A 25,875-nucleotide genomic window follows, 5' to 3' on the forward strand; every position below is an offset into this window, starting at 1 on the left:
TCGAGCTATCGATCGCTCTGTGTGTGTTTCAAATGTATTTATATCCACGATTTACATATGTACCTATATTTAAAGAAGGATTACGTATTTATTTATAGTTTCATATACGCATTGCATATTTTTCTAAACTCCACAGTGTATAGCAGATGCCAAATAATCTGTAGTACGTGTACTCTTAAATATAATGCGAGCATATAAATCACTGCTTCTTAGAATTGATAGCAAAGCGTGCAATCACATCTGTGAAGCCGCTTCTGTAACACGTAGATTTAAAGTACTATTTTATTTCAGGGGGGGAAAAAAGTAGTTGGATTAAAGGGTACTTATACAGTCTACCCTTACACCTTTATAGCTCTGCATTACTCCCGTCCTTCAGGGACTTCACTGGTCTGTGTCTCAATTGCTCGGACTGAAATTATTTTTAAAATATTTTGTGTGGGTGAATTTTTCTTATTAGTTGTTTGGGTGCTGTTTTGGTTTGGTTTGTTTGTTTGCTTGTTTGGTTTTGGTTTTTTTCCCCCTTACCTCCCTCATTTTTCCTCAAATCGGAAAAAAAGTATATATTACCAGGGTAGCAAATGAGTGCTGCACAGAGTGGCGTCTTGTCATATCAAGAATCTTACCTTCTGGACAATTTACTATTAAGAACCTACGGGCAATGGGGATCACCTTCCCCTTTTGTAAGTAACCACCAAAATGCAATAAATTCATTAACTTAAATGAATCAGCCTTGTCAGTCAGACTTGGAAATAGGTTTATTTGATTACAGATATTTAAGGCCTAAAATTTGCTTTCAAGATAATACAGTTTCCTATCAGAATCTCTTATCTAAAGGCAACACTTAGCAGTAATTGCTGTTGCATTGTTAAGGGTTACGCTGTAAATAAATACAAAGGTATTTACAGTTCAACCTTATTACCTCGCTTTTGAGCTGTGCTTCCCTTCCAAAGCAGTAGTCTAATGTTTAGAAAACACCTTCAGCAGAAGGAATGAACTGGAGGGAGTGTGTCATCTTAGAACGCGTTGGCTTAGGATATGGTTTTTTAAGTCTTTGCTTTTTCGTGCTGCTACCTCTACAAAGATTACCGGCCTTATTTACATTTATTTGTTTGCTGAGTTGGGTACGAGAAACTCAAACACTCCATCGCCCGGTTGTGGTAAAGCTGATGAGGAGAACGGGCAAAGCTGAGCGCCTTCGCTCCAGGGGCATGTTTTAATTGCTGCTCCCCGTTTTTCACCAGTAAAGGGAAATAAAATGCTACCTATTTTCGGTCGGGCTCACTTTCTGCTCCCCATGGTGCCTCTCCCAGTACGGAGTGGGGCAGCTAAACTGGCGGCTCCCGCCCACCGCTGCCTCCGTGGGAGCGGGACTGCCGGGCCAGAGGCACGGCGGGGCTTTCACTGCCTCACACCCCCGCTCCCCCTCGCTGGAGAGGAGACCCTCGGTGGGGCAGATCCCTCTGCCCCGGCAAATGGGGTTGCCAGCGGGGCGGCAGCATAATAAGACCATCCTGCCCCCCGTCATATATTTAAAATAAAATTTAAAGAAGGCGGAGGGTAGAGGAGATTGAGTGTGCTATTTGCCTGTTATTTTTGTTGAGATCAGGCGCCGGCTTTCCTGTAGTTTGGGTTTTCTCAGCGGTCTCCAGCGGTAGGGTGTTTGTGGCAAAAATAAATAGGGAGGAAAGAAGTTATTAGCCCGGCTTGTTTAATAACCCGTTGCATTGTCAGTGGTGCTGCTCGGCGAGGGAAGCTTGGGGGGGGCTGTGCGTAGCTTAAACAAGTGCCGTGTGTAATTACTGCTAATGCTTGGGGCGGTCCGCGGCCCTCTGCCGCGGGGCGGCCGCGCAACTTGCGCTACCCGTGGCCCTGGCTGCAAAAGGGGAGGGTGGAGTGGGCTCGTCGAGCCGGGAGGGTGGTTCGCAGTCAGGGAGGAGGCGAAGGGAAACTTCCCGCTCGGTCTCAGGTAGGTCGTGTCGGGATCTTCTGCCCCCGGAGGGGATCCCTTTCCTGCAATGACGTGCGTGGTGGCGGCGGAGGTCACCTCCTGCTTCTCAGTGCGACGAGCTGGCTCACCGCACACGCGAGCTTCGTCTTGAGTTTTAAAAACACTATTTTATTTTTGTTATTAACATAACCATAATGGGTTTTTTTTCTCCCCCTCTGCACAGAAATTGATCACAACGAAAATAAGATTAGCAGTGCTGGCGGTCCCCGCGGTAGGCAGTGAAAAGTGCGGGCTCGGCCGCGGGAGGCGGCCCGCCGGGCGCGCAGTCCCGTGCCGCGGGTCCCTGCGCGACATTGCACAGTTGGGGAGTCGGCAACTCCGGGCTCCGCCGGGCCGGAGCCTTCGGCGTGAGGCATTGCGGCTGCTGCTGGGATGGGGAAAGGCCGAGCGGGCTCGCTAGAAACCTTCCCGGGCTGGGGCAGTGCAACGAGGGGGCACGGAGTGGCGCGTCTGCCCACGGGCCATCATGAATTGCGAGCAGCGGGGCCCCACGCACCCTTGTTCCTCTTGTGCTTCCCTCCTCTTGAGCACAGGAGGCAAACCCGAGCGTCCCTTCTGACCTGTGATTGTCTCCCAGCAGAAGTGGGCCTGCCCTGAACGCCAAAAGAGATGCGGTACGACCTTGCGCAGCGGTGGGCACGGGACATGCGCCCGGGCAGCAGCTGAGAGGTGTCCCCGTAAGGCCTCAACATCTGTGGTGGCGGCCCCTACAGCAAACGGGGACACAGCCATGCCTGCGGAGAGGTCATTTAGGCGCCAGGTTAGCACGGCGCTTTGTGGGGCTTTTTTAGCTCAAACTGATTTTTTCCAAACTGTAGCTTTGCTTTTCGCCTATGAAAAAACAAACAAACAAACAAAAACAATTAAAAAAAAATCAGTTTGAGGGACCATTCAATTTAGGTGGTGGTTCTGGTGGTTTCTTACTTGTACTTGCTCATCTGTCACTCAAACTGTGGAAAACGTGCAGAGGAGGAATATTCTCCTTTCTAAGTTTCCTTCTTAGAATTTCTTCTTAAAGCAATTACAGTTCCTATTATGTTCTGCAAAGGTCATAACAAAAATAGCAGAGAAGTGCATGCAAATAGTCGAGAGGACATGGATTAAAACCCCTTCCCTACCTCCACAGGCCAGGTCAGGTGCAGAACATGGTGGGGCTGTGTTGTGGATGGAGACATTTAAGGGAGCGGTTCCAAACCGCCGTTTTACGATTTCTGGGTCCCTTTCTGACAGCCACGAAATTCGGGAAAGACGTTTCGAAGTTAGCGGCTGTTTTCATAGCCGGGTTCAACTTCATAACACTATTGATAACTCTGGGGCTGCAGTGTGTTGACCAGCTGTCTGTACGCTGCTCTGACCTCCCTAAAACTACGCTGCTGGAGCAGGACGAGCTTAGAGTTCCGCCCTGGCCTCTGGAGACTTGGGTTGGATGTTTCGGGCGAGTCACGCACAAAGCCGGTGCGGGTTGTGCGGGTTTTGTGCGTGGCAGCGCGGCAGTGCCGCTGCGCGGAAAGGAGCGGTGGCCCACAGTCGGGGGCTGCGCGCCTCTCCGCGCCCACCTGAAGGTGAGCGTGAGGTAAGGGTGCGCAGTCTTTATTACGTCGTTTGACTGCGTAGGCAGAAGCGTGCAGCGCCGAGGCGCGCACATGGCTCCCCTGCACAGCACAGGAGAGCTGCGGTGCTGCCCCTGGAAGCTCTCCCCCGTCCACTTCCCGAAATCACCCATTTCAATAGCGACGGCTAATTGAACATTAGCTTTCAATTAATTTCACTCGTAAAGTAATTTCAACTCCTCCGCGTAGTCAGTCCATTTTTTTTTCCCCGTCTCCATGTGCTGGGATCAGGCGTGTTGGCCAAATTCACCCGTGCTTCGAGATGCGCTGATTTCCTGATTTTTTTTTTTTTTTTTTTTTTTTGGCGGGGTGGGGGGTGTTGGGGTGGTTTTTGTTTTGTGGTTTTGGGGTTTTGCTTTGTTTTTTGCTAGGAGGGAGATGAGGAGCACGGTGGTGGGCACTGTCAGGGCGTCCGAGGCTGAGTTGTCGCTGCGCGGGCGCACAGGTAGCGCGCCGCCGGGTTAGCGCGGAGGGCGAGCTCAGGTTTACGCGGCAAGCTGCGCAAGAGGCTGGCGGGCCTGAAGTGAGGTGTAAGGGAACTGCTCGGGGCTCCCCGGGGACGCGCGCGAGTTTCATTCCGGTACCTCGGTCACAAGATCACGAGCTGGGAGGGTACCACTCACCCTTCCCGTATAGGTTTCCCCCCACCATTTTTTTCCCTTTTCCCTTCTGCCTCGCCTCCCCGGCGTCTTGTCTGTTGTGAATCCGCCCCAAAGGTGGTGCGGTGCCGCGGAGAACGTAGCCCTCCTGGTTTAATTACGCTGAGGCTCATAAAGCCATTCGCTTCTTTCCAAAGTAATAAACAAACGTCGCGTTAGGTCAAGATTGATGGTGTCCATGCAATAAAAACGGGCCAGGTCAGGAAGGAATAAAATTCAATCAGAGCTCGCGGAATCATTTTTCAGGGGACAGAAAGACAGAAAAGGAGACGGGGGTCAAGGGAGACGATGTCGCCATTCACAGCACACCAGCCAGGAGGGAGGAGGGCGAGGGTTAACGAGCGATTGTTTTTTATCAAGCGGAGCCTAATTGAACGAAACAATAGCCGTATGGCGGGGGGGAGGGCCGGCTCCTTACCCGGTAGTTGCGGGGCCGGGCGGCAGCCCCGTACCCTGGTGGAGGCAGCGGGGACCCCTCGCAGCCCTGCTGCGCCCCCCGTTCTCCCTTAAAATGATACACACGCACCTGGGGCAGCGAGCAGGCCTTGTCCTAGACCGGGGCTGGCAGTGCAGGGAGCGGTAGCGATCAGTCGGGTGCCTGGGGGACGAGAGTGGGACACCCCCTCATTTCCTAAGGAGGCGCCCTAAAAGGCCTGCTTGGACGGCCGGAGGAGTAAGCCCCAGATCTTCCAAGGGTAACTCCGGCTGGTCCGTCCGGAGCGGGAGCCCTCGGTGTCATTTGGAACTGATTCCTTGAGTGGAGTTCGGTGGTAACGCTGCTGGTGCCCAGCAACTTGGCAAGCGGCGACAAGGTGGTGTTCCCCGGACACCCGACGGCCGGGGGGCGTCGGGCTCGGCGGAACAGGCCCGTCGGAGGGTCGCGGTGTTCAGGGAAGAGACAGCAGCACAGCACCGCGGGCAAGTCCCTGCGGTCCGAGGGACATTTTTTCGCCCTGGCCTGCTCCGCCAGTGTTTTGTGCTTCACGGGCCGGGAAAGCAGCTGGCAAAGACTCCCTCCCCCCGTTCAGCAGGAAGGGTCTTTTGGGGGGTGGGGGGGGATTTCTTCCTCGCCCCCCAAGCCAACGCATCTGTTGCACACGCCTCCGCGACCATCTAGGCCCGTGACTTGCGCCTTGCTTGGTATGCGTGTGCCATAAAATAATAGCTGTTACAAAGCACTGGGATGGAGAGAGGAGGGAAGGCAGCCCGAGCTACCGGTGAGAGCTCACAAGCTCTCCGGCTCAAAGAGAATTGGGTGTTCGGCAATTGGTTTTTTTTTTTTTTTTTTTTTTTTTTTTGCCCCCTAAACAAACACAGCTTGAAACGACTTGGGTGGGCAGAAGGGAACAATTTGTGAGCCAGAGAGCAAGTGAGCTGGGCAGGCAGCCGGCCCACAACTTACCTGCTGGAGACTTTCACCTGACCTTTAGGCGTCAGGGGGCTTGGTTGTGCCGTGTATCACCCCACGTTCAGGTCAGCTGTTTTAGATTGCGTTCAGCAGAATTAAAACAACAACAATGAAAACCCCAACCTGGAATCCCCCCTCCTTTCCAGCCCCCATCACCTCTGGGGAGAATCCAGGAAAACCAACACATTTAGAACCATTAACTCTTAAAATAGCTGAATTTCCTCCAGTAGAAAAAACGCAAATTATTACACTCATGAGTTCAGGATATTTATATATTACATGAATCGATGAATAAACAGGTCATATCACTACAACCATCATCCCTCGGAAGGCAAGTACTCGGATCAGAAAAAAAAATGCCATAAACGTTTTTCCCAAAACGTTCCTGGAATTTATTTACTTGCCAGAACATTTAAGTGCCAAGTTTAATTTTTTTTCCTTTTTATAAATTTTAAAATAAATATTTTAAATAAGGAAAAAGAAGAATATTTTCCATTGAACGATAATGTAAAAGTACTGATAATGTCGTCCATAGCAGAAGAGAATTGTTTAAACAATGTCGGTGCTTGCAAGATTGCCCAGTATAAATACATTCTCAGTGCCGTTTTGACGCGAGTTTCGAGCGGAACTCTTTTTTCTGTATGTGTTCTGTATGTGCATTTCCCCCGGTCCGATCGTGTGAAGTCAGGCTAAAGCAGTGAGCTGGCGGAGGGCACGTCGCCCTGCCAGCCCCGCGGCCCCGGGCCGGGCATGCCCGGCTGCCCGCGGCGTGGGACGGGGCGCAGGCGGGGAGGGGGCCGGGCGCTCGCACGCACCTCTCCCCTGCCAGCGAGGAGCTGCCCGCCGTTTTCCCCAAGCGAGGATTTATGAAAGTGCTGGAGACCAGCGCTTCTAACCTCGCCTCTCAAGGATGGGATCGATTTAAAACCGAATAACGAATTACAGAAAAATTACGACTTTCTCCCGACGCCATTTCCCACCCCCCAAGCCCTCCGCCGGGGGGGGGGTGGGACGGTGATGGAGCGCGGAATGCACCGGTGCGAGCTCATTAGCAAAGCAAAGGTTGCAATTAGCGTCTGCTGCTGCGAAGCAACCTCTCCCCCGCCCGCCTCTCCTTAGCCCCCATCACCAAATAATTGCAAAGTATCTGTTGATGTTTTTCTTCCACCCGTCAAAACGTTGGAGCCCTGCCTGCTCCAGGGCTCCGTCCTGGTTTTGTTGTGTCTGGAGACAATGCTCCGCCAGCGAACCATCAGAGGTGAAGGGGGGTCACAAGGGGAGGCAGGAGCGCGGCCCTGCGAGCCGACGGGGGCCTCCCCTTGCCGCCCACCCCTGCAAACCTGCCACCCACAGGCGGGAGGGGTGGCGACCCCCGTCCGGTGCCCCTCTCCCTGCGCTGCTCCGGGGCAGCCCCGAGCACGCCTTCCCGGCCGGGCGAGCAGCGGGAAGAGGATGTGACCCTCATGTCCGCTCGGGAGGGACGTGGCTGCTTTATGTGCAAGGCGTCGGGGAGAGGTGGTGGTGGTGGTGGCGGCGGCGGCAGACTCTTCCATTCCCCCAGTTTACATCTAAATTTTATTTTTCTAAATACCCTTGCAGCACTCGAGCGCGACCAGAGTCGGCCGCAGAACCTCTTCCCACCACCACCCTAAGCTGGCGTGTTCGTGCTCGAGGAGCGGGGCTGCGCCCTCTTCAGCCCCCGTTTGCTTTTACCCTTCGGGCTGGCGCTCCAAGCTTCGAGGTGTATTTTTAGATGGCGCTGGAGGTTTTTGCTCCGCGACCCCGAGGAAAACCCCGTCACTTTGTCTCGCCGGCCTTCCGCACCGGGGCCGGGGAGGAGGGCGGCGGGCGGGCCGGTTGTGTCGCCGGCTGGCCCTGGGGCAGTGCTGACCCCCATCCTGGCCCGCTTGCAGAAGTGGCAGGGGCTTATGCTCCCCTGGGACCACCCCACCTCAGGCCGCCGCCGCGCTCCTTGCTGTCTGCAAGCCCACGAGTGGCCGGTAGCCCCTGAAAGGCCTCAAGAGAAAGAAAAAAAAATTAAAAAGGGGCTCTTGCGGTACTTTTTCCGTTGTCAAGACAAGTTCTGAGGGAGGGCAGCGGCCCGCCTGGCCGAGGCGAGGGGCTGAGTTATGGCTAAGAGACGTGGGACGGCGGCGGCGGCGCTGACAGGCGGCGGGCGCGGGGGAGCGAGCCCGGCCGACGCTGCTCGTAATTCCTGGCGCTGCCGGGCAGGGAGCAGCAGGCAGGGCCAGGCCGGCCTTCCCCACCGGGCCCCAGCCCTCTGCAGCCCGCTGGGCAGGAGCTGGGCCCCCTCTCTTCTCCCTGCCCACCGGAGTCCCCTCTTCCTGACGGGGCGTACTCCCGGGCAGCCCCCACAAACCAGCGCTGCCACTACTATCCCGCTTCTCCCCGTAGCAGCGGCGCAGGGTGAACCTCTCTGTCTGCCCACGACGCAGTGGAACAGGCTGCCCGGGCGGGGACTCCCTGCAGGGTCCAGGGCCCATATTCCCGGTCCTGGGCAGCGCAGTGTGTCAATAGTCTGGCCCCGGCCACCAACCGGCCTTTCCCCTTCGGTGCCACAGCGGTTCCTGGAAAGGTTAAACCCACCTTGTCGTTTGCTTTGTTCGCTGCTGCTGCTGCGGATGGCTGGAAGCTTGCGAAAGGCGCGAGAGACTGGGGCCTGCTCGGTTATTTACTACTGGAGCTGCTGTTTTCCACTAACGAAGCTGCAGTGTCTCCATATGGGACCAGGGACAGGCAGAGGGGGATATATCTTCCGAACCTGCATGCACAAAACGCTTGACATGCATGCGAAACTGATGTAGAGAACACAAGTCTATAACTGGTGTATCAGCTACATATACAATATAATCTAAGTCCCAGCTTAGAAGTGGTTTGTTTTGTTTTCCTTTTAAGTTATTATTTATTTCGTTTTCAAGATGTGATCCCGTGGTCAAAAAGCAGTACTTTAGGAGAAGTATTGGGGGAACCGAAAAGCAGTTCTGGCCTTTGCCAAATGGTAAAAAGCAGTGGGGCAGTGTGGATTTTGTCCTGTCATGACCAGTACCTTTGTTTTTTTTTCCCTACAAAGGAAAAAGACACCCAGCACCAGGCCACCACGAGGGACCGCTTGGTCTAGAATCAGTTTTCGCTTTCTCATCCTTTTCCTAACTTGTTCCACAGTATAGAGAGAGAAACCAGAGAATAAAAATGCTTCTCTGGAGTGTGCTACAGTGAGAGATGCCAAAGAAAAAACTCTGAAGTCCAAGTTCCCAGTCCTCGGCAGAGATGTGCAAACTAATATTTAGATATACCACCAAGCCTCTTCAAGTGAATCACTGTAAGCGAAAAAAATAATTCGCAGCAATGCAAAAATGCCTCGTCATAAAAGAATTACTATTATTATTGTTGTTGTTGTTATTGTTATTATTATTATTATTCCGTTCGCCACCCAAGACCCGCCACCCGCAGCCTGTGACCGCCGGGCCGAGGCGCTGCGGAGGGGGCAGCTCTCGGTGCGGCGGGGCAGCCGGAGCTCGCCCCCTTCCCTCCACCACCCGCCGCGGCCCCAGGGCGGGGGAGCCACCGCTGGGCACGGGGCCGTGCGGCCCTGGCGAGTGCGCGATGGCAGCCGCAGAGCGCAGCCGCAGCCCTGCGGCCGCACACGGGTGGGTGCCCAGGGCACAGCGGCGAGCGCGTCCTGCAGGGGCTGTGTAGCGGTGCGAACGCTGCGGGAGAGAGCAGCTAATGCAAGGACATGAACCCACGGGACGGAGGTTTAGTGTTATTTTACTCTAAAAAAAAAAAAAAAAAAAAGACTTAGCAATGGAGTCGTACTCGTTCGGGGAGAAAAACGCCCAAGGAAGCTTTTTATAAATATACCCGCGTGTGGAGGTGTGCACACGCGGGGTGAGTGGCACTGTGTGCGTGCTGCTGCCGTGGGGAGCTCCAGGCCTCCGGACTGAGTCTCCACGACTCGGCATTGGTCTGCGCTGGAAGAGCCCCGACGTGCCGCGGAAACTGCGTGCGGGTTGCAGACCCTCACACGCGTGGGGAGATGCTTAGAGGGAGAGCAACAGGGACATCCTTCTCTCTCCGCTGCTCCCTCTCCTCCTCGCCCTACGAGGGCTCGTACTCTGTGCACCTGTAGGAAGGGTCTCAAGCAGCGGCCGGGTTCCCACGTTTCTCTTTCCCCACGTGCGCTTTCGAAGAAACAGCCCCAAAGGAAGCGGCTGCTTCGGCTGCCCGGCCGCGGTCCACTCCGCTCCCCTCCGCGCTGCGCAGTTCCCACGGCACCTCCGGCAAATGCCGCCCTCGGATACCGGTGCACGGAGCACCCTCCCGGCTCCTCCTAGGCTGCTCTCGAGCCCCCTCCTGTCACCCCGCATCACTTCCATCATGGGACCGCTTCCGGGTACAGCTACCCTCCCCCTCCCCCCTTACTTTCCTCCTTTTAACATGGGGGTCCCCCCATATGAAGTTAAAAAGAAGGAGACGCACTTCAAGAAAGTGTATCTCCTGTGTGTCTCCCTCCTGTGTATCTTGCTCTTTGCTCACTTCCAGGCATAAAGTTAAAATGATGGGAGTAATTGGTGGGTGGAAGATCCTAAACCAACGGGAAATGTATGGGCTTGACGACCTCTGGATAACCCAGGTACCTTGGCACAAAAAGCAAAAAAATATTTACTCACCTTGAAGTTTCTATTTTTTTAAAGCTTTTTTATTTATTTTGTTTTTATTTCTTAAGTCTTCTTTTGAAAAGGTTCACGCTCCCGTCTGAGGTTTAATTATAGTAAGCAGGAAGAGGGTGGAAGGGTAATGGGCTGATTCTTGGGGGAGGGGATCAAAAACCAAAACACCCTGATCTCCCCGGATTGAGAAGGTGCTGGACAAAAAGGCATTCTGTGACTCATGCACACTCTGAAATGAAGATCTGAAAAACATATACAAGCCCCGACTTGACTGGTTTGAAAGCAATTCCAGCAATTAGGAATTAATTCGGCATGGTCAAAAGGCGATTTAGCTGCAAGTTATATCAAGTTATCCAAACTTTTACAGAGTTCAGGTACTGGAAATGGGCTGCTGGGGTGGACATAAGGCTGCAGGAAAGAAAAACAAGGAGTGTTCAGGAAAGGCAGAAGAGGGGAAGCTGTGGAGCAAGGTCTGGAGGCATGGCGAGCCCATGTTTGCACCAAAGGCCTGCTGATGTGGAGAGGGGAGGAGTGGAGGGTAGGAAATGCTTTGTTTCTCATATGGGATTAAATAAAAATATGTTGGAGCTCCCAGATAACAGAAAGATGAGTCTCAATTAAAAATTAAATCAGTGGCTTTGCTGGCTGGTCAATTTTTCAGGTACAGTATGATCCTTCCCCAGTTAATGGCAGAAGACAGAATTAGCCCAGGCAGAGCTAACCCTGGGATGATGTGTGGGGCAAGAGGCACTGGGAGGATGTAGAGGGTGGAGGCAGGAATAAAACCGGTCTTTTACGCACAGGCAGGCCAACAATAAAACCATCACAGGGAGGGGCAGCTGCCCACCCTGGTGGCTCATGGCAGTGCTGGCCATGGGCTGCATCCGTGGCATGGGTCCTGTGATGCCTGCTGGGTCCAGTCAGGGCTCAGGCATTGGGATTGTTCCTCATGAGCTCCACGTCAGCGTCCACCATCTCCCTCACCAGCTCCTGAAGGAGGGAGAGAGACAGATGAGAGTCCCAGTGCAGGAACAAATGGGCAGCATGTCAGGAAGGCCCCAGAGCATGAGAAGCCCCCCTGGCCCCCCAGAGCAGAACAAGGAGTGGATGGGGCTTTGCTGGGCCCTTCCCAGAATGTGCCTTTGCTGGGCCCAGCATCCCTGGCCCAGGCCCCCGTGTGTGTCAGTGGGCCGCAGTGCGCTGGGGTGCCCATTGCTGCTACAGTGTCTGCTTTCTTCAAAGCAAGGATCCATGAGATGCACTGAAAATGGGGATTCTCAGTGTGCCCAGGTCACCCCACACAGATGTGTCCCCCCTCCTTTCCCCTCCCTGCGAATTGTTTTTAGAGGACATGAACACCCATCAGGTACAAAGCATGCCAGAAAGGCCACTCACATCAAAGGTGACTCTCGGCTTCCAGTTCAGCTTTTGCCTGGCTTTGGTACAGTCCCCTTGCAGAAAATCCTGCGGAAAAGAAGACAGAGGTGCTGCATGGACCATTACCTTCCCCACCCTCATGGCCTCCCCATTGCTCCTGCTTCCCTGTGAACTGAACGTGGGCCAGGCACACCGCTGGACTCTTCCAAGGGCAAACTACTTCTCTTGAAGATGCAATTTTAGTGGAAGCTCATATGCCTATTAAATCACCAGGAGGCAGCATCCTTTCACCAGGCTGTTTCAGATGGAGAGTTATTCTTTCTTTGTGTGTACACAGAGGGCTTGAACTCCAGCCTTACAGCCATATAACGGTGAACATTTTATAAGAAGTTATTGTACATCTAAGTCATTCTAGTGAATGAGCTGATTCAAATTCTTTTCCCCCCATTTGTTTAAATAATATAAATCACAGAGCAAACATGACAACTAGTCTCCTTCAAATAAAAACATGAGCACAGAAAAATGATGCTGAAAGACTGTTTGGATATAGGTAACCATATGCAACAGTACTAAACATCCAGCTGTTGAATGCGTACATATTTTTTTCCTAGAGTATTTTGAGTATCCACACGCAAATGAAAGTCTAAATATCTCATAAATGAAAAGAAATTAACTTGAAACCATTACAGAAACCAAGACTTTGGTCATGTTCACCTTACTATTCAAGTATCCTTAAAAGTGCTACCACACCAAAACAATCCCACAACCAGTCATCAAAAATAATGTAACAAAATTAAACAAAGACAAAAGCTCCTTTAACTGCATTTCTAATTGAATGCAAAAACTGACTGTATCTTTGTTTAAAATTGGAAGACAGTGTTTAAACAGTTAGCTTTTTCCAAATGTATGTATGTTGATTGAATAAAATATATCATCTCTCTTCACAAGCTGTGTGTCTTAGTAGCAATAAATATTAAAATTATGTCTGTCTAGGTTTAAGGAAACCCAAACAAACCCAGCTTTGTTACAGAACAACAAAGCTAAGGCTGAATTCTCCTCTTGCATTTGACTTCATGGTGGTAACACAGCAGGCTTTCCAGAAAAATGCATGGACTGCCTTTCTTCTCCCTCTTCCACCAGCGGTGGAGCTAAGGAGCATTTTGTGAATGTAGATTTTTTTAACTTGTAATGCTGCATGCTACATTTTTCAGATGCTCTCTGTTGATCATATGTGGTTCAGGTCACGTTAACTTCCGAAATCACCTCATCCTGTGCAGTAAAATGTAGGAAATTCTCCTTCATAATTGTGCACAAGAAAGCTAGACAGCTTTCTTTCAGGAGCAGAGGAAATCCACCAAAGGAAATATGGCACTGAAGAAGGGGATGTGGAACAAACACGTCTGCTGAGACTTTTTCCAGGCAGCAGTTTTACTAGGTCAGTCTTTAGGCTAAAAAATATTTCATCCTGCCTTCAGAAGAGAGTAAACAGATGGATTAGAACAAAACGATATGAAAATAAAAAAACGCCATGATTTCCTTAAATTAGACTAAATGATTTCCTACTGCAGCCATATAATGGGCTTTTGAAACTGCAGCAGACATTTGAGGCCAAGTCATGCAAAACCGCATCAACTTGAGGGATCCCCTGGAGGGTCGTGTGAATATGGATTGCAAAATCTGGTTTAAAATGGGAAAGATGCCCACTAACTTTGATAAAATTTGGATCAGACTCTAATGTGCTCATGGAGGTATGTCTTTTATCTGGAGTTCAGTTTAATTTACATATGCGTGTATATATATGTGTCTGGAAACAAGGAAATCCTTCATAAAATAATAATTTCAGTATAAAAACAATTGCCTTTTATTCAGCCCTAATTCAAGCCATTAGCTAGAACTGAAGTCTTTTAATATCACCTAGTTTTAAGTCATAAAAGCTATATCATAAAACTTAGATTTTAATGTTTATAAATGCTGTGTAAGTAAAACTTTTACATCCACAATCTTTACATAAAAACATACTTTGAAACTAAGCCTTATCTAAGATACTGGCTTCCCATTAAAAAAAAAATCGTCTGGGAAGTACAGAATGAATTGCCACGGCCTGCTGTATGTAGCTGCATTCTGCTTTTGAACAGCTTGGGAGCAGTCTTTTAACTGTCTTGGACAAATGCATTTTGTTAAAACAGATTATCTAAAATAACACTTTACCTAATTCCAGCCCTTTATTCAAAAACATAAACATCCATCTAATGAGTAGGCCAAAACAAGGTTAGGGGTAGGCTGCAAATCAGTAAAAGTGAAGTATTTGAAGTTCTGGATTCTATGTAGAGATCACACAAACAACTAGTATATTGAATCCATCTAGGTATAAAAAAAACCTCGTATTTTTTCCTTTAAAAGTTCACAAGCTTTAACAATGATGCAGTAAAGGTATTATATCTGTGAGAAAAAAAAAAAAAAGAGGAAAATAATGGAAGGTTTAAGATATATGATAATACAAATTCCCCAGCTGACTTGAGTTGAAAGATTTTAAGTGGCTCTCCTGAAGATGTTTGTGTCCTTTTGAGAAACACAACTTTGTTAATTTACTTGAAAATAAATTACAGACAAAATGTCTCCTAGGCACTTTCAAAAAGGTTCACTTACAGAAGCTACTTGGTACAGAGGCCAAATGAAACCATAATATTAAACCATATTACACCTAAACTCAAGGTTTGGTTGCATTCTTATTAGCCAAAGTTTCAACACTGAATGGAAATGATGACTAGAACAAAGCTATTCCTGATTAAAGGATTGTATTGCAGTCATGTTTCCTGTATTTTTCTACAAGTAGCTCATAATATGAAAACAATAAGGTAATTACAATAAAATAAGAATATTTAAAAAAAAGCTTCTCTTGGAACAGAATGACGGCTTGTTTATATTGTTTAAGTCTTTCACTGAAACCAGAGATACATCTGTCAGGCTTCCAAAAGGAAAAAATCCACAAAAAACCACCATCCAAAAAAACCCCTCTTGTATGTTCATAATTAAAGTGTATTAATTTTTCAATACCAGGGCATCACTTTCTGGAACTACAATCAGATCAGAAAGCAAGGAAAGTAGAAGGAGATTCCACTGGAGAAAACCTGGATTTTTTTTTTTTTGGGGGGGGAGGGAGAAGGGTAGGGAGGTGGTTTGGTGAAATGGGGGTGGTTCTTGGAAAAGAGCTGCTGCTGAATATAAACGGCCCCACATCCCTGCTCCTGATGGAAAAGCTTCTGATGAAATGACACCACTTCACGTTTTGTATTCCTGCAGGATTACTTTTTCTGTGCCATTGTGCTTTACATACTGACAGGAAAACAAAGCCCTTTGACTCCCTGAAAACTCTGAGGATTTAGACACTGAGCTAAGAGTCTATAACCCTGAAAACACTGATTAAGGCTTTCTGTTGCTTTTACAGCCCCCAGATCATGAACATAAAATTAAGTCTTTGCTTCTAGTTATCCATTTTGTAAGGAACAAGTCCTTCTTTTCCATGCGAACAGTTGACATAAGTGACTAGTAATGACAAGTTTTAACAGCAAGCTAGGAGTCAGAAACAATACCCAGGTAAATATTTAAAGGGAAGGAAGACGGAAAAGACAGCAGTCAAATTCTCTGTTGCCACTTAATATGAGCGTGTAAATTCTCCTATGGCTTTATATGCAGCTCACTGTCATATGACTGCCTCTCAGAGAACAGAATGAGCTCCTATGGTGTGAGTTTTTCTATTTTACATTTTCTGCAATTGAGGCTGTGTAACTGTGTAGAAAATACCCCATTATTACTAAATTTGCTTTTATGATTATTCAATTTTGTTGTCCAAATGCCCACACACTAATGCATACAGATAAGCAGAGAGAAATTTGTTATGCAATGTGGTAAGGCATTTTTAAATTTGATTCTTAAACCATGAGACAAAAATGTGAAATATTTTAATGTAAATATCACATTTCCCAAGCTCTTGTCCTGAGTGACATTGTGACTCCTATTTTGTCTCGTGCAGTGATTGATCTGGTTTCACTGTGCACTGTATCACTGTCTCATTCAATTAACTTTAACTGAAAATTTAAAGCCTCAAGACAATGTAAGAAAAAGGAGATAGTGTGGCCTGAAAGAAGGCCAAGGCTTCCTTTATTACTACAGCTCAGCTGATTCACTTTCAAATGTGCCTTTACTGAAGTCAGCACCCGGTGCCAGCTTTTGCTTTCTCTTACAGAAGAATAAAACTGAGATCAAGTCCTCAGTAAAACACCTGTGATGGAATTGTGCCCAGCTCTGCTTGCTGAAGCACAGACAAGGCTTTACCTCTAAAAATAAACAAACTTGATCTAAGCACACAACAGTGTAACTGCATCTGAAAAGCAGCCAGGGTTACGTTCACAATCAGCACAACTGCTTGGAAGATGATTTATTACATCAGAGCTCCCATAAGCAAAGAGCAACGACCCAGCTTGGTGGAGGCTCTGGCTTGAGTGTTTAGTCTTGCACTCTTTTGCTCAAGATGTTTTGCCAGGAAAGATTTCAAGAATAGAGGGGCCAAAGTTCCCTGCAAACTCCACTTGTGTTTGATTTTCCTTATTTCCTTCTTAAAACTGTCAATTTTTAGCTTTAACTTATCCCATTAAAAGAAAAACAACTAAACATAGATACTTGATTAGACTGCAGTTTTGTGTTTTCATCATTATCACAGAATCCTATAATGGTTTGGGTTGGAAGGCACCTTTAAACTTCAAGCTCATATAGTCCAACCCTTCTGCACTGAGTAGGGGCATCTTCAACTAGGTCAGTTACTCAGAGCCCCATCCAACCTGACCTCGAAGGTTTCCAGGGATGGGGCATCTTCCGCCTCTCTGGGCAATTTGCTTTAGATGCTTCAGTGTTTCACCACTCTCATCATCAAAAGTTTCTGCGTTATATTTTGTCTAAATCTACCCCCTTTCAGTTTAAAATGATTACCCTATTACCCTTTGTCCTATCACAACAGGCCCTACTAAAAAGTTATATCACAGTAATGTATACACTAAGGTCTATCTTGTGAAATAATTTCCCCTTTTGTGTACTTCTTGAAGCATTTTACATAGCATTTTTTAACGAGTAGTAAATCTCAGTGGTAGCACCAGGCCCCACAGTATAGATGTGCATCTGCTGCAGCTTATTGCTTGGAGAACAGCCTTGTTGAAGTGCTGCAAACAGTCAGGAGACTGCACGCATTGCTCATTAGGCAGTTCTTTCACCATCAGCCTTATGCCCCGTTCCCTTGTGTTCTGCCACACTTGCCACCAGGCCCAGGGACGTCACATCTTAACCCAGATGTAACATTGGAAAACAGTTACTGTGACTTCTTCTGATCACTCTGCTAAGAAAAGTAGAAGTGTCTCACTAAATCAGAGCTGTAGAGCCTGTAAACATGCGCCTTACTGGTGCAAAATTCAATGCACGGCTCGGCTGAGCTTGGATCAAACCCCAGAAGGAGTCACAGTAATGAGCACTGTGTCTCCTGTGCGCTGCTCTGCTTGTTCTTCTGGAGATCCACAGGACAGAGAACACTGGCTTGGCTTCTTTGCAGAGGGTAATGTTTGTTATAATAGCTATAGTAACAGGGATGAAAACCCAGTATAATTATAAAGCAAGAGACTCCTATCTCCATAGCAAATATAAGGAGACTGAAGATAAAACATATTGAAAAGCGAAGCCCAAGCCTAACAAGAAGCACAGTAAACATCTCCAGGAATTTAAGATGAGCCAAAATTTGTTGTCACTCAGTTTTTATTTTTTCTTTTCACTGTTCTTAGAAAAGCAAAGTTGTGGAGCAGTTGGGGTACCAAGGGAATAGAAGAATGCCAGTGAATTTGGTTCCTGATCTAAATTTGTTTTAATGCAGCATGAACAGACTGCTTTCCACTCTTGGGTCAGCAGTCTTTTGCAGAAAGACAGTATTGTTCGCAAAGAACCACAGGAAAAGGCAAAAGGCAAAAGCAACCAATAGGCTGAAACTCACTTATAACTAAATGCCATTGAAAATAAGAGGCATAATGTTTTTTTTTTCCCCTAGCATGTTTTCCTATGCAAATCCCCTCCCTATTCAGAAAGTTTAATCTTTACTAAAACCATGTTGAGGAGGAAGGGAAGGGGAAAGAATGACTTGAAAGGACTGATTCTGCACGGTGCTGAGCCCCTGTACATCTGATGGACCTTGGCAGGCTGCGAGAGCTGGGCATCTTTAGGGTAAGGTCTTATCTCGGGACCCCACTGTACTCCAGCAATAAGGCATTAACACAAACCACACAGTCAATAAAACCTCAGCACAACCTTCGCTTTTCCGCCAGGAACCAGGGGCGTTAGAACAGCGGCTTTATCTTATCAGTTTGATAATCTTTAATTTGACCAGCTTCCAAAGGGTTAAGGCAAATGAACTCGGAACAGTAATAAACATTAGGGCGATAATAACAGTAATGGAGCTCCTATCCCCCCTCCTCCTCCTCTTCCCCTCCCTCCCCTGCGCCTTTTCCACTTCGCTGCTGCCTATCAGCCCCAACCGAAGCCGAAGCCAGACCTCTCTTTCAATGACAGGGGGTGATAAGAGACTCGAAGAAAACAGCAAGCTGTCTGGTCTGCTCAGGAAGTCGGGGACGGGTGGTATTGTCCATCAGCGGGGCCACGCGGCGGCCGGAGGCCGGGAACAATGCTCCGCTCCGGGGAAATGGGCTCACTCAGCGCCAGTCCTGGCAGCCCCACCGCCAGAACCGATAAAGCGCTGAGGCAGGGGGAGCTGGCCCCAGGTGTCTCCGGGGCCCGCAGCCGGACCCGAATCGCTGAGCCGGAGGCGGGGCTCCCGCTCATGGGCGCGGGGCTGCAGCCTGGGGGGAGAGACCTCGGCCCCGGAGCAAGCACCGGGGGGGCTGCAGGCACAAGAGCCCCTCACAGGGCTGAGCATTATTCACATCTGTCCATTTGCCAAGCGAAGCCTGAGAAAACATCTTGGCCAGTGCCGTCCCTCGAGCCAGATAAAATTCCTCCCGACTTACAGCCCGATATCCCCGAAGCCAGTGCTGAATTTCACTCGCTCTGGATGCGGAGCTCAGCTCACTCATCAGGAGCCGCCCCGCACAGCTCTGTGCCAGGGCATCCCGCTGCAAGGGGAACCGTGGCTGCTTTTCAGGTTGCCGTGCATGAGGCAGTCCGAAGAGTGTTCCCCCCGCAGCAGGGAAAGCCCTGCTGCTGCAAACAGCAAAATTCCCGCAGCTGGCTGCAGTGAGGCGGGTGCTTCCATCCCTCGTAGCTTGCCCTGAGGCCCAATTTTGCACGCCAGGGAAGACCTGGAAGTTGTTCCCCAGCTTGGATGTAAGTGCAATAAAATGTAAGTAACCCAGCTCATGGCCCTGCAAAGTGCCAAAGAGGCTTCAGAACGGCAAGATCATTTCTAGTTCACAGGAATCCTTCTCCTAAATAAAACGGGGAACTTTTGGAGGAGAGGAAGAAAATTAAACCCACTCCATTTGCCATATACAGACCATAATTATGATAGTTCAGGTATTAGGGCTGGACACAGTCCCAGAATCATAGAAAGGTCTGGGTTGGAAGGGAACTTAAAGATAATCTAGTTCCAATCCCCCTTCCACTCAACACCTTCCAGTAGACATGGTTGCTCGAAGACGAATCTAACACGGCCTTGAACACTTCCAGGGATGCGGCATCCACAGCTTCTCTGGGCAACCTGTGCCAGTGCCTCACCACCCACACAATAAAGAATTTCTTCCTAATATCTAATCTGAACCCTCTTTCAGTTTAGAGCTATCCCCCCTTGTCCTCTCACTACATGCTTTTGTATAAAGTCTCTCTCCAGTTCTCTTGTGGGTCCCCCACAGGTACTGGAAGGCTGCTCTATTGTCTCCCCAGAGCCTTCTTTTCTCCAGGCTGAATAACCTCTCAGCCTGTCTTCATAGGAGGTGTGCTCCAGCCCTCTGACCATCTTTCCAGCCCTCCTCTGGCCTCGCTCCAGCAGAAACACCTTCTGATATGTTGTACCAGGTCATCCAAACACACACATCACAGCTAAAATCTTTAGCATATTTCCTAAAATGCAAACGAATAATTATCAAAGTAAGATTTTCCAACTCTTATAACAAAATATAAATGCTCTTTGCAAATTCTGGTTACAGGTGCTACCACCCCCACTGACTTCCACTGCCCTGCAGCCTGGCTGCTGATGTGTGAACTGACCATTCCATGTTTCAAACTAACCTGGGCATTAAGAGTTGTTTGAATAATGTGGATTTTGCATGACATGGGTTGGAAGCATTTGTGAATTTTCCTTTTAGAGCAGAGATTTTGGGGAGATTGCATATTACCATGTTTCTTCAGGCTCCCTGGACAAATGTGTCACTGGCACACCACTAAAAATCAAGATCCTGTGAGAGATGAACCTCTTTCATATGGATGGAGATCAGCTGTAGTATAGGAAAGAAAACAGGTTTCTTCTCTTTTCACTGGTACCTTCAAGTCCTGCTTTTGCTCACTATCAGTGTGTTTTCTTCTTGCTTTATCTATTCTCCACTCTGACAACTATTTTGGGAGGGAGAGTAAGATAATAGTGTCCTCATCATATGTGGTTTTATTGCTGCATTATGTATTATTTAGGTGAGGGCACAGTACCTTTAAAATAATTACATATAACTATCACCTTTTTTTTATTCACTCTGATTAGTTTTGTCATCACTCCCTACTCTTCACATTTTCTGCAACGATCAGGAAATCACTTTGTGAAGTTTTTTGATTTCAGCTGGGTTTATTGTGCAGGAATGTCTTTTTCACTGGAAATGGAACACAGACCCTGGTGTTAGCTGTCTTGGCTGACTGACATGTCAAGATGAATAGGAAAAGTGATAACCCCAGCAACCCATGATGCAAGCCTACTTAATTTCTTCTCTTATTCCACTAAAAATTACTTGATTTATAGTAACTTATATTGGAAATGTAAACAAATTCAGTTATTGTCACTGGTCAAATACAAATGATAAACAACAAAACAGTAAACATTAGGACAGCTATCTTGCATTCTACTTCTAGATATTTATCTATCTATTTTTAGATATTAAAATCTAAATTTTAGCATTAAGCAGCAATTTAATGAATACAGATGTATGAACTCAGGATATTACTTCATAGAGTTATTCTTTTTCTTATACAGGATACATAGTTTGTGGTGATTTTGCTTCCCATGGACATTCACATTTCTGAAAAAATCATGGCATTTGTTACGTTAACATCAAAATTATATTAGAATATTTTTTGGAACAGTGTGCTGTTATACTTGCCCTAATAAAAAATATTAATTTATTCAAAATGGAATTTTTTTCACCTAAAGAGCATGTAACTGAAAAACTCTGACTAAACCACCTATAACAGCAGTTGCTGTCTTTGCCCTGTGTTCACCTCACCACCCTGAAGTTGGGCAGGAGAGATGACATCCCCTTCCTTATCTCTTACAGTGTTACATGAACCTCTGTCTCTCTGAAGCTTGTGCTAAGATTTGTGGGAAGAGGACAGAGAGGAGATGGATATTTCTCTCTTCCTGCCTTTCCCCCCTGCTATGGATTAGCTAGTACATAAGAGTTAGCATAGAGGATGTTCAGTCATTTCTCAGGGTTCGAAAAGCAGTTGTAAAATACTACCCCCCTGCAGTACGGGGGATGAAGAAGGGAGCTGCTGCTTCTCTGGACAAAGTCACAATCTGCCTTTTACTGCTGGCTGTTTTTTTAGAAGCAGCCTCCCTCTACACAGTCATAAACCCGACCTAATTTATGGGATGCATCACCTTATCCCCCACCACTCACTGCATTCCAATTTCTCAATAAAACCCCCATCCAATTTGAAAAGCCTTTTCAAGACAAGATATCTGGAGAGAGTTTAAGCTGTGAAAAGCTTAAAGGGAGATCAAGAACTGAGATCTTTTTACCCAAGGGGAAAAAAAAATTCCAAGTCCCCATATGGAGGGGACTCAGAACATGATACTGTGGGGCTCCTGTCTGCAAAAATGAAGCTATCCTTGCCTGAACACAGTTACAAGACAAGTAAGAGTCCACAAAAGGGTTAAAATAAAACAAGGTAGGATAATTTCTGATGTTGAGTACGTCCCAAATGTATTCTCCGGTGCACTTGATAGAGAAGGAAGTCCAAGCAGCGGCCTTTCACATGACATCATAAAAGCCTAATTTATCACCAGCCACCAAACATCTAGAAAATCATAACATCCTTTCAGGAAAGCCATGTGCAAAATAATCAGACTTGCTTTGATGAACGGTTTAGTGCTTGAGTCCAAGTAGGACACTACAAAGAAGAACCCTTAGCAGGTAGTAGCACACAACAATGCATGTCACATTTAATGCTTCAAGTTCACACTTTATTAAAAAGCTTGTGCATTTCCTGCCCATAAACAAATATTTTTTTACTCTGCATGTGTGTTCAACCAAACCTGTTAAGATAAAACACAAGTCACTGGTTAAGTCCAGACAAGGCAGACAGCTGAATATCTCTTCTACAGGTGAAACACATGCTATTGCTGCAGATAAAGGCACTGTGCTCCTCATTCCATCATCTCACAGTCCCTTGCAAGTGTGTTATGGATGTGGGCTGAGTATTGCCACAGCTTGTCATAGCTTTTGAAAGGATCAAGTCCTCCCAGCACTCTCAGCATCACAGCTACGCTGAACCGAGGGGTGCATTCCCCCTGACAAATTCCAAAACATTCTGCCAAAGACCTTGCCTCTCTATCCAAGGCTCTCACTGTTCTGGCTCATTGGTTTTTGGTGAGTGGTGTAACCTGACTGTCTTGGTGGAAAAATACTCCTCAGCAAGCAGTATATTGCCGTAAAATCAATTGGTTTCACATTTGCAAATGAAATCAAACAAGTCTGCTGTTTGTGTTGATTAGGCAGACAAAACAGAGCACAAAGCAATTAATGAATGCCTACAAATACCAGCTACACGCTGTTCAAGATTTCTTTTTTGGCTATGATGTAAGTTTGTTGGTGTGTATTTAAAGATGCACAGATTCCAATTGCCATGCAGCTCACTGATCCTGCTGCTTAATAATCTGACCCTTAGGCTCCTGCTGGTCAATGGCCACAGGTTCTTCTGGTCTGACTGGAAAAATAACCGGATTTTCCACACAATTCTTGGTAGTTTGTTGTTGTATATTCTCTGATCTTCGTTAATAAAAATAACTTCCTATTACATTTCCTGCACAGGAAAACCTGAGAAAAAAAAATCATAGTTTTTCCTATGACATCTTTCACTTTCAGGGCAGACATTAAAATCACCTCACAATCTTCCAATAAATCAACAAAATGAATACAACTATTTTATTTTCTTTTTAAAGATCAGTATTTTGTTTTCTTCCATCCTTCCATTACTTTGGTATTTAATTCCTCTCACTTTCTTTGTTGTTTAAATCTTTCCTACGTTTTGGTGAATTTACTTTCCTGTAAAATCCCATTTATCTCTTTTTATTGTAAGATATTTCCTTCCCAATTTGATGTGTCTCACAGTATTTTTCTTTCATTCACGCTTGTCCCATTTCTCTTTTGAGCATCAATCTCCTGCTCACAAACATCTTATATAATCTTAAACTTGGCCTTACTTTCCTATTCCTCCTTCATCCTCAAAACATGTCACCCCACACAAAGATTTTGTTCTCTTCTCCTCATTTCTACTGTAGTGCACTTTTCCCTTGAATATTTTAAAAATTTCTTCTCCCCAGGTATTCCTTCTGTATCATCATAGATTTGTTCCTTTTTCTTTTCCAGTGGTACTCCATCACACACCAGTCCCAGCTTTCAGGATTTCGTGTGGAACACTGCAGGGTTCTGGGAGACAACGCATATTACTGGTAACACAGCAGAGATTTGCTGACAGGGCTGAAACTATGTCGAAATAAGTTTTAAAGAAGCAATAAGATCTCCTAAAGCTGAAAGTACCAGTATAAGTAGGGGTAAAAAGCAGATTCATTGACTGCTATTACTAGTCACAGTAGCTGCCTATAAAATTCCACAGGTTTGGCAGTGCATTAGTCATATACACTTTAAAAGCATGGCTAATATGCTCTGTTTCTTTCCAAAGCATCACCAAATGTGTATACCACTTCTTGAAATCTGTCCTCTCAATGACCTTCTTCTCTTAAATACTTTCAATTAAAGAAGAAAGGAACTTTGGATCTGTTACCAAAAACTTCTTCATTACTTCACCCTGCAGTGGTCAAACATGAAAAGTGTCATTACAGAAGGAAAACAGTTAGCATTTTCTAATGATCCTGCTCTACTTACCAAACCTTCATTAGTTCCACAATTAAAAAGCAAGCAAACTGTTCAGGCACACACAGCAGCAGGCAAGAGCTCAGAATACTCCAATATTTTCACCTGTATAATGTTTAAAATGTGAGATGCCTCATCAATCACTTGACTCCTTTACAAGGAAAGTGTCTCTTGAGACCACTCACACAAGAATCATTTATTGCTGAGTTTCAATGTGAAAGACAGAGCTGTTCCTCAGACAAGTAATCCTATTTTTCATTCACGTTTTGGCAGGGCAGAGATGCCAGGTAAGGGTTCCATTATGCATTGCACAAACACAGAAATGGCAGCCCTTTCTCTAAAAATTTATCAAAGTAAAATATCACCTCCTGGAATATTCTGTTAGAATTTACCTACAGCTTGCATCTCCTTTTCAGTGCAGGTCACCAGTGAAACCTCCTGGCTTGGTTCACCTTCTTTGACGTATTCCAGTGTAATGGCAATACATATGAACACACAAAGCCATGAATTACAGAACTTACATGTATCTACCGAAAATCTCAAAAGCAGACGAAGAAAGCTAGACAAACATCTTGGCAGTTTCATTCCACTTGTAACCTGAGCAAGACTTCAGCTAGATGTATGACCACTCAGACAAAACAGAACTGCTTCACAGCAGCACTACAGTGACAATGAAGGGCCACCAGAGAAGATAAGGATTTTATATAATTAAGCAAAAATAATGACATTACAAATGGGAAGAAAGCACTGTCACCCCAATTTTATGAAGCTAGGAGGCAGGATGATTTAGGGATTTGACCAACACCTTGGAATGAGAGGGAGGAGCAAGAAGAGAATGCAGGCTGCATCCCACCACTTCCCTCTGATGTGTAGCTTACTACAGATGAAGGAGCCAAGCATTCACATCACATTGCATCTGGCAAAATTTGCCCTGACTGAGTCCTTGCCACTGATCTGTAGTGAGCAGCCCCCCAGAAGCAAACTGCTCCAAGGATGAGTGATCATATAGCACCTTGATTCAGCAGGTGACTTATTTAACCACATATTTCTCATTTGTGTACAGTTTCAATTCTATTTCTGCCCCATTATTTTCTTTTATACTGTCTTTCACATAAAAATCAAATACTCATCCTAGCAATACTAAAAAATGGCCATTGCTTGCTCAACTTTTCCACCCCAGGCTCCTACGATTGACTTGAGAGTAACAGAACTTATGAGTTTATTGGGTTGTTTTTCTCCTCTAAAAACTTAATTTTCAGATGAAAAACATCCAAATAGACCAACTGTGTCTTTTACAACTAAACCAGTACACATTTTAACTGCATATACTGCAGTAAAGTCCCATGAACTTACTATTCCATACAGGCAGTGAACTGAGAGAGCTCTCACTTTTCATAGCATCTTTTGGCATAGTTTATATTTAAATAGTAACAGACAGGATCATTTTCATCAACATGAGAAAAAAAGAAGCTCAGATCTAATCAAGAGACAGTTGTCTCCTGACATTGCCTGCTCTATGCTTGCTTGAGCACGTAGGCAGCAGCTGGCACTTCCACAGCTTGATCATTACTACTGCTCTTCAAATTATGCCTGTCACACAGGTTAGGAGAACATGAGTAATTAAACATAAACAGTGTCATAAAATAATAGTAAGAAAAAAATTAATAATCATCCAAAAGAGTGTTTGGGGCAACTCCCTACAGCACCTTGGATTTCTGCCCCTTCTGCTCAGACAGTTTTCCTCTGTGTACTTTTTAATTATTTCCTTCATGAATCCTTTAAGGCAA

General features: G+C 46.6%; 1 protein-coding gene across 1 annotated transcript in view; it reads right to left on the bottom strand.

Moving 5' to 3' along the window:
- Positions 1 to 10,575: 10,575 nt before the first annotated feature.
- The window catches only part of GMDS (GDP-mannose 4,6-dehydratase), a 411,036-nt gene continuing 395,736 nt past the window's right edge, over positions 10,576 to 25,875 (bottom strand). Inside the window, exons 10-11 of the mRNA XM_082297233.1 lie at positions 11,772 to 11,840; positions 10,576 to 11,366 (exon numbers count right to left, since the gene is read on the bottom strand). Of these exons, the coding sequence (XP_082153359.1) occupies positions 11,304 to 11,366; positions 11,772 to 11,840 (132 nt within the window). The 3' untranslated portion in view covers positions 10,576 to 11,303. The remainder of the gene's footprint in view (positions 11,367 to 11,771; positions 11,841 to 25,875) is intronic.

Source organism: Coloeus monedula (assembly GCF_965178545.1).
Source record: "Coloeus monedula genome assembly, chromosome: 1".
Lineage (NCBI taxonomy): Eukaryota > Metazoa > Chordata > Aves > Passeriformes > Corvidae > Coloeus > Coloeus monedula.